The sequence below is a fragment of the Silurus aristotelis genome (genome assembly GCF_946808225.1).
Source record: "Silurus aristotelis genome assembly, chromosome: 6".
Classification (NCBI taxonomy): domain Eukaryota; kingdom Metazoa; phylum Chordata; class Actinopteri; order Siluriformes; family Siluridae; genus Silurus; species Silurus aristotelis.
The window spans coordinates 15368245-15380038 of record NC_139579.1 but is presented as its reverse complement, the minus strand read 5'-3'; the positions used below and the strand labels follow the sequence as shown (position 1 = coordinate 15380038).

At 37.4% G+C, this 11794-nt stretch overlaps 1 protein-coding gene across 3 annotated transcripts; it reads left to right on the top strand.

Annotated features, from left to right (window-relative positions):
- Window positions 1-2008: 2008 nt before the first annotated feature.
- prlh2r (prolactin releasing hormone 2 receptor) lies at window positions 2009-11267 on the top strand. 3 transcript variants are annotated; one of them, XM_083543734.1, is made up of 3 exons: window positions 2009-2575; window positions 6055-6140; window positions 9386-11267. In XM_083543734.1, exon 3 carries the CDS (start codon window positions 9404-9406, stop codon window positions 10523-10525), a length of 1122 nt encoding a protein of 373 aa, XP_083399860.1. In that variant the 5' UTR covers window positions 2009-2575; window positions 6055-6140; window positions 9386-9403; the 3' UTR covers window positions 10526-11267. The 3 variants fall into 3 exon arrangements, with proteins under 3 accessions (XP_083399860.1, XP_083399859.1, XP_083399861.1); XM_083543735.1 differs by lacking the exon at window positions 6055-6140 and having other exon boundaries at window positions 2307-2395; window positions 2516-2575; XM_083543733.1 differs by lacking the exon at window positions 6055-6140.
- The last annotated feature ends 527 nt before the right edge of the window (window positions 11268-11794 follow it).

Genomic DNA, 11794 nt, shown 5'->3' with positions numbered 1-11794 from the left:
ATTGACTGACTGACTGATTGATAGTGTGACTGATTGACTGACTGATTGATAGTGTGACTGACTGACTGACTGACTGACTGACTGATTGACTGACTGATTGATAGTGTGACTGACTGACTGATTGACTGACTGATTGATAGTGTGACTGACTGACTGATTGACTGACTGATTGATAGTGTGACTGACTGACTGACTGACTGACTGACTGATTGACTGACTGATTGATAGTGTGACTGACTGACTGACTGACTGATTGATAGTGTGACTGACTGACTGACTGACTAATTGATTGATTGATTGATTGATTGATAGTGTGACTGACTGACTGACTGACTGATTAGCTGATTGAAAGATTGGCTGACTGATTGACTGATTAAATAACTGGCTGATTGAATGATTGACTGACTAATTGGCTAACTGATTAATTAACTGACTGACTGATTGGCTGATTGAATGAATGATTGACTGGCTGACTGACTAACTGACTGTGAATGATTGGCTGACTGATTGACCGTCTGACTGATTGGCTAACTGAGTGAGTAGCTGACTGATTGGTTGATTGATTGATTGATTTATTGATTGATTTATTGATTGATTGATTGATTGATTGATTGATTGATTGATTGATTGCAATATTGGCTGAATGACTGACTGATTGGATGACTGACAGACTAATTGACTAACTGACAGACTGATTGGCTGATTATCTGACTGATTGGCTGACTGACTGACTTATTGACTGACAGGCCATTATAGGCAAGATCAGTATAATGTATTGATTTACTATATAATATAATATATATATATATATATATATATATATATATATATATATATATATATATATATATATATATATATATATATATATAGTCACAGTATTAGAAACTACGCCTAGAATTGGACATTTACGTAATTGTGCACACTTGAACACCACCAATTAAATCAGTGGACTGGAACTAACTGCTGTATAATGTCATTTGTTTCATTTGATGTGATACGGTTTAAAGCAAAGTGTAAGGATAAAAAAAGATCTGCACTGAGGCCTTTAGACAGTGTGGGTGCCTTTAGCTTCAAATACTTGATGATGACGATGCTTTTGTCAAACAAAATTTGGAGTTGGCTACACCAGGGCCATCTAGCAGGTATACAATAACGTTGCCATTTTGCATGTATTTAGTTTATATATAGCTGTTAATAGCTGTTTTTTGATTACATAATGGTTGATGAATCTGATTTGGTTGCAGATATACTTACAAGGCTATTTTAAAACTGACTTGTATTCTTTCCTGTAGAATTTGCACAAAAATTAACAATTTGCCTTCATTTCAAATACCCAGGAAAACCATAATCCCTGGTGTTTCTGTTGTTGTGGAACTCGCAAAGTACTACAAAAATTCAACCAGGGAAAATTTTGGGGGTGGATTGTTTATTTTGTATTTTATAATGAGGTTAATATTGAGATGATGATGTAAGCGGCCGGTGCAGCTGTGGCTGCAGTGAAAGGAGATTTGTGAAAGGAGATTGTGTTCATGGGGTTTCTTGCTTTAGTAAAGACATTCATTCTTGATGCTTGAGAGACCTGTCGGTGATGCAGTGCTCTGTTATACTGCATTTCTGTATATTATTGATTTTCTTCTTCAACTGTTGAGTCATAATGATGATATTAAGAGGTGGGTTGATTTCAAGTAGAACACAGCTGAAGGTCCAGGTCTGAAATGCATGGCCCACTACTATAGCTGTGGACCGGTACTGGACCACTGGTAATGTTGAGGATTTTGGACCATGGATCATTTGGAACCAGGCCACATAGAAAGAATAAAAAAAAAAAATTCTTTATTGACTATCGCGGTCTGCAGTGTGGGGTTTTTTTTTCTGTTTTTTTTTTTTATTCTTTTCTTTTTCTCAAATGACAACTTCTGCCTTTGCCAATTTCCCACGCTTGTTTCAGTCACGGTATTTTTATGCATCGACAAATTAATCTCGCACTGATTCTGCATTATCGGGAGCTGAGTTACATTTTCAATATATATGTAATTAAATTCATAATTAAATCATATATGGATAATAGTCAAATAATATGTACGTTATTGCGCGTTAATGGAATGAAAAATACTCTGATAAAGTACAGCTGTGTAACGGTGCTACGACTATACGCTCATTAGGTACAGCGATGGTTGCAACATCTGGCTGTAATATATAATGGAAATAAAGTGGTTACAGAGGCTGGTCCTCTCTCACTTTCAGAGCAATGACGTAGACAATAGAGAAGGTGTGTGTGTGTGTGGGGGGGGGGGGGGGGGGGGGCTGGCTGGCGCGTGTGAGTGACCGCGCGCGCGCGCTCTATCCATCCTCCAGTCTGCTGTGAAGCGACAGGAGAAGAGAGCAGCTTCAGGTGAACGACCACTGACCGAACAGCTTCACAGGCAAAATCAGCCAATATTTTCTTTTCGAGCTTTGACCTTTTGTTTTATTACAATAATAAATAAAAACTGAACAAAGTCGTGTTTTACAGTGAACTTATTTGGGACTCTTTCACTGTCTGACTGAGATGTGATCAACTCGACAGAAAAAGGTAACTGTTGCGTTCCCTGATTGCATAATAATGTGAATTACATCTGTAATTGCAATTACATCTGTAAAAAAAAAAAATCTAATAAATATTTTTCTACTGAAATTTCAAGGATTGCATGTATTATAGGCTACATTGTGTAATTTCAAGATTAAATTGAATCATGGCTACAGGTGATGCCTTCACTCTGAACTCTCAGTTCTTATTATATTGCAGTACATTGTTTGCCTGATTATGTAAATACTTATACATGACCGAATATGCAAAAGGTTACATTTTGAAATGTTAGATTTTTCTATAGCAGTATTTTATATTACTATGTAGAAATTCTCTAAAAATTACATTAGAAAATTAAATAATTTGCACATGCTGTAATAATGTTTAATATGCTGAAAACATGTATAATTATGATTCTAGGAAATATTATGTTATTAGTGCGTCATATAATTATCTAAGACAGACATTCTCAAAGTGGGGTCCCTCCAGAGTTTGTGATTCTTTTATTTGTTACACATTGCAAATAACAGCCTTCCTTTATCCAGGTTATTAGGTTAGTATTGAGGTCTTATAATATTTATCATGGTTATTTGAATTGACACCTCGATAACTTCTCAATAACTTAACATCCAAATTAATCTAAATACAATTTAGACCTCTCTAATGTCTCCTGTTGATGGAAACCTCATGAATTAAAAGCTTTATGGCTCCATTGTACACATTTAATTAAAGAGCCGAATATTTGACTAGTTGATTTATGGTTATAAACCTGTACTCAGGAGTTTATTGTATTTGTTTGAATGTATTGTACAGTTCAATGAGTCTATGTTTGCAATACCTTTGAGAGCTCTTGCTTTATGCCACTGTGGAGGTGCTTTCCCTGTAGCTGTGGATAGATGTTCAGCATTCATGCACAGAATGCTCTACAGTGTAGGTCTGTTAATCTGTAACAAATGAACCCTATTCACCAATTTCAGGCTTTGAAAAACTCTTGATTATGCACCAACCCTATTTCATAAATGTCAAGTACCTCCTTTTTTTTCATTAAGATGTTTTTCTGAGCCGGCGCACCTAATTTGTTTCCATTAACTATCTAGTTGTGTTCAAATCAAAAATTGTGTTTATCATATTGGTTCTGCGGTTGGATTTACGTAAGACTTGACATGCTTATGGCCACCTTCCTAAGCACAATAAAATTCTGATAAATGCATTCATTTGATTCAATTCAAAGTTGATTAAAATTTTGCACATACATGGTTACTAAAACCCTGCAGCCAGAAATCCAGCATTATCACCCTGTGTGTACGTATGAACACCCATTTTGTGCCAAATAGACATTGCTAAGTAAGCCGTTGGTGTCAAGTGTGTCTTGGGGCTACATTGTGATCTGATCTACTTAATCCACTTTCAGGGTGACTATGCAACATTTGTAGTGTCTGTTGTTGTGTCAACAACTAGGGTAGAGGAGATATTTTCTCAAATATTGCCACTTAAAATTACTTGGAAAAAATTATGTTGAAGTAACAGTGTACTAAGAACAGGAATATTAATTATTTACACAGATCAGCCATTTTCAAGTAATAGTTCAACCGTCTTCATTGTTGGACACCTTTTCTGATATTCTTGCTTGGGGAGTCAGGTTTGATAATTCAGCTTCTACTAATCTGCAGGTGGATGTCATCTGACTAGACCTCTGAATATTGATCTCGTTTTATAACATAAATGATTACTTTGAAAAGAAGTCATACATTTTAAGAATGAAAGCATGAGCATTTCTTTGCAATGGCCACTCAACCACATTTTGTTTAAGGAATACCTGAATACTTGATGAAAAATACCTGAATACATGGTCCCTGTGGTTTGTTTGACTTGGCTGAATGCAAGGGTGAGAATAAAGCATTATGCAATCATTATAGGTTAGGACAATTAATGAAATCTCTAAGAGTACTATGAAAAAATGTAACCTGGCTCAACTAATAATTAAAGCTTAATTTGTAGTGTGCCAAATTACTATTTTAGAACAGCTAATCTACACTCACCTTCTAATTTATTACAAAACCCCTGTTCATTTATGAAGTTTTCTAATTATCCAATCATGTGGCAGTAGCACACATTAAAAAATTATGCAGATACATGTCAAGAGCTTCAGATAATGTTCATACCAAACATGAGAATAACAAAAAAGTGTGATCTGTGTGATTGTAGTTGGGGCATGGTTGGAAAAAAAACCCAACAAAAAATATCCTGTGTGTGGTGAGTGCAGGCTGAAACACCTTTTTAATAAGAGAGATCAGTGGAGAATCACCAGACTGGTGGATGTGCTCAAGAGAGGACCACATCAGGTTCTACTCTTGTCAGCGAAGAGCAGAATCCGAGGCTATTATGGGCACAGACATACAGACACTGGGCAGTGGAAAAAGCCAGAGTGATTTTTATTCTAATCTTTAACTGTCCAGTATGGGTGAGTCCGTGTCCATGTTAGCTTCAGATCCATGTTTTTGGCTGACAGGAGTGAAACCTGATGTCTTCTGATGTTGTTGCCCATCCATTTCAAGGATCAATGTTATGCACATGCTGAGTTGCTTTTCTGTTCACCACAGTTGTAAAGAATAATGATTTGAGTTATTATATCCATCCTGACAGCTCAAACCAATTTGACCATTTACTTACCAACCTCTCATCAATAAGGTGTTTCAACCCACAGAACTGTCATCCACTCAGAGTTTGTTTTATGCCTTTATAGATATTATATGTACCCTACTACTTCTTCTAAGACTTCAGTCAATCAGCTTGTAATAGGTTTTATAATTATCTCCCAGCCTAGACCCTGTCTGAAACTGCTGATCAAGTAAAGTCAGGATGCAGAGAGTATACCACGGTGTCCCACAAGGATCAATATTGGGTCTAAATTTATATACTGTATATCTAAATATTTCATTTGTTTCATATGTATGCTGCTGCCATGTTGAGCTAGGCTATTTCAAACCTGGACGATGATTTTTACATTATGCACAAGATATAATTATACTAAGATCTATTTTTACATTATGTTCGAGAGATCATTGGAATACTATTTATGACATGGGCATTGCTTCAATACTGAAATCTTTAGAATCAATATTTCACAGTCCCCTGCTTTATTAAAAGTCACAGAAGCGATAAACATGACTGTGATCTTCACTGGCCATCTGCAGGTATTTTAGCCCCCTGCTTTTGTATACAGGGCTTCACTGGGAAAACAGCCAATATTCTTGTCCATATTAGTGGATTACAGAAATAATGAATGCAGCAAAAATCAAATGACTGGAATGTTCTCCTGTTTCGAGCATGTAGAAGAAAACCTAGGAAACGATTTTTCTATTCTTAGCCCTTGCCAATAGAATGAAATAGAGAGCACAGTAAAACATCATTGTCTGGTATGAAAGTCATTTTAGGTTAACCTTAACAAATTGTCAAAGAAGTAATCTCGTTTTATTTATCTACAGTAACATATTTATCATGGTCAGTCTTGCAGTGGATCCAAAGCCTATCCCTGGATGACTGGGCACAAGTCAGTACACAAAAGACTTTTGTAAGTCGCTCTGGACAAGGGCATCTTCTAAATGCTATAAATGTAAATGTACACACTGGATGGGAGAGCCATCCATCACAAGGCACCATGCACACCTATTCACAAACTCATTCACACTTAGGTGTAAATTGGATTAGCCAGCCATTCTAGCTGCATGCAGAGACAAAAGAAACCGTTCCACTGGCCACCTAAAGAATGTTTCAGTTATTAATATTACAGTTTTTCTCAGCTGCTTAGGAGCATTTCTGGAATCATTCCTAATGTTTGCAAACCAGAAAGTGCATTCTAGAAACAATTTGTACAAACATTACAACACATTGAATTTTTTGCCAAAGCCTGTACTTTTCTTAAACTGCTCAGTTCATTACTCAAAAGTATTTTTTTGTTTTAATGAACATATCTTTCCCATCAATATGAAAAGTCATTTTGTCATTGTTTACAAGATGATCAAAATGTTTAGCCATGTTGTCAGTATGATGGCGCACAGTTTCAGGATTTCTTGACATAATCTACAATTTGGATTGCAGTAATTGAAAATGCACAAAAATTTGACTTGCTTCTGTACGGCATCTATGGATTTCAGCAGCACAAATTAATTTATTTGATTGCATATTTAATTTATATTGATTGCAGAAGACTGGACAGGATTCACACTTTTACTCTACTATACAAGTGTTCCTTCATTCGTTTCTCGGTGGTTCATTTATTTTCAGAAATTGTAATTCTGTATGTAACCAATTGAAGGTTTTCAAGATTCAACTTTGACCTATTTTAGAGAACTAGTTGATTATTGGTTGATCTGATGAGATGCTTTGGGGTTAAACCTGTATAATATAACATAAACAACTGATAATGTAGGAAACAGCAGATACTTGATTAAATTAATGTACAAAAGCATTCACAATTTGATCAAAGCAACAAGAAATGTTTTATTGATGAGCACAATTGACTAAATGATGTGTAGTTTTGAGAATTTCATTTCCAATCTGAGAAACGCTCCAAAGCAACTGAGAAAAGCTGTAAGATTTATTCTGTATAAAATTTGAACGAGTGTTGCGTATCGCATTTTAATAACTGACTGTATGTTGTATATATGAGATTAACTCATGTTTTCAAATACCTTAGATGTACTGAGATATATACCCTTACTCTGTTATTCTGTTATTTAACACTTTTCTTGTTTAATGTTTAATGTTGATTTTTATTAGTTATATTATTTTTATTATTATAATAGATAAATTATATATAAATGATATATAATATACAGTGAGGAAAATAAGTATTTGAACACCCTGCTATTTTGCAAGGTGAGAAATCAGCCCAGAACTACACGGGAGGAGCTGGTCAATGACCTGAAAAGAGCTGGGACCACCGTTTCCAAGGTTACTGTTGGTAATACACTAAGACGTCATGGTTTAAAATCATGCATGGCACGGAAGGTTCCCCTGCTTAAACCAGCACATGTCCAGGCACATCTTAAGTTTGCCAATGACAATTTGGATGATCCAGAGGAGTCATGGGGTCAGATGAGACCAAAATAGAACTTTTGGGTCATAATTCCACTAAACGTGTTTGGAGGAAGAAGAATGATGAGTACCATCCCAAGAACACCATCCCTACTGTGAAGCATGGGGGTGGTAGCATCATGCTTTGGGGGTGTTTTTCTGCACATGGGACAGGGTGACTGCACTGTATTAAGGAGAGGATGACCGGGGCCATGTATTGCGAGATTTTGGGTAACAACCTCCTTCCCTCAGTTAGAGCATTGAAGATGGGTCGAGGCTGGGTCTTCCAACATGACAATGACCCGAAGCACACAGCCAGGATAACCAAGGAGTGGCTCTGTAAGAAGCATATCAAGGTTCTGGCGTGGCCTAGCCAGTTTCCAGACCTAAACCCAATAGAGAATCTTTGGAGGGAGCTCAAACTCTGTGTTTCTCAGCGACAGGCCAGAAACCTGACTGATCTAGAGAAGATCTGTGTGGAGGAGTGGGCCAAAATCCCTCCTGCAGTGTGTGCAAACCTGGTGAAAAACTACAGGAAACGTTTGACCTCTGTAATTGCAAACAAAGGCTACTGTACCAAATATTAACATTGACTTTCTCAGGTGTTCAAATACTTATTTGCAGCTGTATCATACAAATAAATAGTTAAAAAAATCATACATTGTGATTTCTGAATATTTTTTTTTAGATTATGTCTCCCACAGTGGACATGCACCTACGATGACAATTTCAGACCCCTCCATGATTTCTAAGTGGGAGAACTTGCAAAATAGCAGGGTGTTCAAATACTTATTTTCCTCACTGTATATAAACGACAAAAGACTGCTTTGTCACAAAACCCAATTATAAGTGGTCACTGGAGACACGTTCAATACACACAAAATGCCAGGTGTAAGCGGATTGGTGTCTCAAATGTCTACTTGCTATTTAATCATCAGTGGTAAATGTTAATAATAGGTGAGGACAGGATTTACATGTTTGTCTAATGGGCTAGTACACCCCCGTTTAAACAGTAACCACACTTTCCACAAAAACCTTCAAAGACTTTAGTCACTGGTGTTGGAAAAAAAAAGTGAGCTCAAGTTGATTGAAGCTGGTTGAATGCTATAAAACAGCATGGGGTAATAATAAATTTTTGTAATTTTTTTTATAATAATTTGCACCAACTTAAAAGGCTAGCACAGCCAGAACTCAAACGTTTCTCATGTCCTTAGCTCTGGCTCGTCTGAAGAACAGAATTGTGTTATTTAAATGTACAGCTATTATGTGAACAAAGAAATGCTCCAAACTTCCAAACTTTTGATGCAGTTTTTTAGCAATTAAAGTTGGAGAAAGTCTGCTCAATTGGTCCATTATTCTAAAACGTTCACCATCTTTAATTTAGGCAGCAATTGATTTTTGTTTTTAAAGAGGCTTACAATTTTGAAACATCGATCATCAGATTTTTATTTAAGGTTTTTTGTATCTAAGGGTTTTTTTTGCATAGCACCATAATGTTCCTTATCAGGCTATGTAGGTTTAAAAAAGGCAAATAGATGCTGCTTTTTATAAACCTCTCAGTGATCAAGCCGCTTCTAAGGAACACAATGCAGCCATCAAAAGGTATTTCAAAAGTAAAAGAAAGTATAAAACAAGCACATATAGCAGTTGTTTCTTTCCATTTTACTGTTAATGGAATGCCACGTGGTATATGTATCTGCATGTGCTGCCATATAATACCTATACACTTGTTTACAACAGGTCAAAGCTTTGGTGAACATGGACTCCCTCCTGAATGAAACTTCGGAGAACACAACCTTCAGCGTGTCTCCTCCATCTCTCTCCTCTTTCAATGGACTGAACCTCCTGATGGAATTAAAGATGCTCTTTGTGCCTCTCTACGCTATGCTAGTCCTAGTAGCCTGCTGTGGAAATCTCTTTCTCCTTTTCCTCATTGGATTGAACAGGAAGCTTCACAGCACAACAAACTTCTTGATTGGAAACTTGGCCCTGGCCGACTTGGTGATGTGTCTTTTCTGTGTGCCCCTGACTGTATTTTATGCCTTTGATGAGCGTGGCTGGGTTTTTGGGCATTTTATGTGCCGTTTTGTATCGCTTATGCAGACTGCAACTGTCTTTGCGGCAGTTCTGTCTCTGACCGCCATAGCAGTGGACCGATACATTGTGGTTGCCTATCCTATCCGTCGACGTGTAGGCCGCCATTTTTGCGCTGGCCTGGTTTTGAGCATATGGTTTTGTGCCCTGGTAATGTCCATCCCAGCCACTCTGCACACTATGTATTTGGATTTAAGTGCTGCTGGTCATCACATGGCTGTGTGTGAGGAGTTCTGGCAAGAGCAGGAGCTTGGTCGCCTCATCTACTCGTGCTTCTTTTTGCTCCTTTCTTATTTCGTTCCTCTCGCAGCTGTGTCTATATCCTACTGTGCCATTTCGTGCCACCTCCAGCACAGGGCCACACAGCGACTCATAGCTGCCATTCCCTCCAATCAGGAGAAATGGGGCCGTAAAAGGCGCAAGACCTTTCGCCTGCTGCTGATATCGGTGCTGTGCTTTGCATTCTCCTGGCTCCCCTTGCAGGTGGTCAACCTCATCCGTGACCTGGACACTGACTTTGTTATCTTGAGCAAGAGTCATATCAATGTGATTCAGGTCTCCTGCCATTTGTTAGCCATGAGCTCGGCATGCTTTAACCCTTTTATCTACGCATCTCTGCATGACAAGTTTTTGTCCTATTTGTGCCGCCACATGTTCCGGAGGCGCAGACAATCTCAGGCCCAGAGTAGCTCCACCACCTCCAGCCGCTTACCACGCCAACACACCAACTCCACCCTATCTGCAATTCCTATGGCTGTAAGCAAGACACTGCAAGAGGAAATTTAGTCAGTTATGCGTTCCTAGAAATGGTACTTCCCCCTAACAAGTTGTCACCATGTTTATGTTAATGTGTGCTGTACTGTACTGTACTGTAGGATGGAAGTTGTATATACAAATGCTGTGCAAAGCCTGCCAAACATATTCTCAAGAGTAACAGTATATAGTAATAGTAAGCTGTCCTGTATATGGTATTAACACTCAAAGCAATGCTATGACTGTTTAAGAACACATGGCTATGCATTTTTTTTCACATTTCATTTGCATGGCCAATCTGTATTGTTGAAAACTGTAAAGTGTGTACAGGTGGTTGTAATATGAAACTGTTTTAGTGCATGTATTGTGAATATATTTTATTGCATTTGTTAATTTCATATATTTCTTCATTTTTAATTTTTAGAATGACATTAAGGAAATGTACCTTGTAAAAGCCACCTTCACATCATGGCATGGGTTGAGAAATAATTGCAGAGAAGCGTGGTTACTTAAACAAAAACATTAACGTGAAGCCATTCAAGGGATGTTGCCAAAGGAGTCCCAATAGCTACAAATGAGCCAAGGGCCGTGGGGTGGACATCACATCTGTCAGCTGTAGACAGACAACGTTCAATCTGTCAGCAGTAACCGGATCACAATAATCATGAGGAGAATTGTAAATACCTAGGAGCAACATTATTTAACAACACAGATAAGGGCATTGAGTATTGTTGCATTATGTTCTGTGCCTGAGTAAATGGTAATTGAACTTGAATTCTTGTAAACCTGTAAGAAAATGTAATTTTAAATGTATTTTATTCTGTCGAAAAGGGAAATGAGCTAAAATCAAAGAACTAGAAACAAACCCACACAGATATGGTGAAAACATGCAAAACTTTATATAGACAGTAACCAGAGCACATGATCGAACACAGACCTGTGAGTCACTACCTTTTGCACCAAGGTTCTCTCCACGCACATGCGTATTTCACACACTATTCTACCCAATGTAACCTCTAAACCTATGTGCATGTTTTGACCAGGTAAAAGAAAACTTTAGAATTCAGAAGAAACCCAAAGAAACCTACAGAACAATAGCAACTTCACACAGATAAGTATATTTCCCATTAAAGATAGAATCTATTTACAATACAATTAGACTGAAAATATTTTTGTACATTTGAATACATTGCAAAAGAACTAAACATAAAACCTGCACATTGAAAGTGTTAATAAGAAGTATGGTTATGGCTCTTTAAGACATCAAGAGAGGTAAAAGGGTGAGTAATGTGACAATTAGTC

Coding starts and splice junctions, on each gene's coding strand:
- prlh2r (XM_083543733.1), top strand. CDS start 9,404: ATGGACTCCCTCCTGAATGAAACTTCGGAGAACACAACCTTCAGCGTG.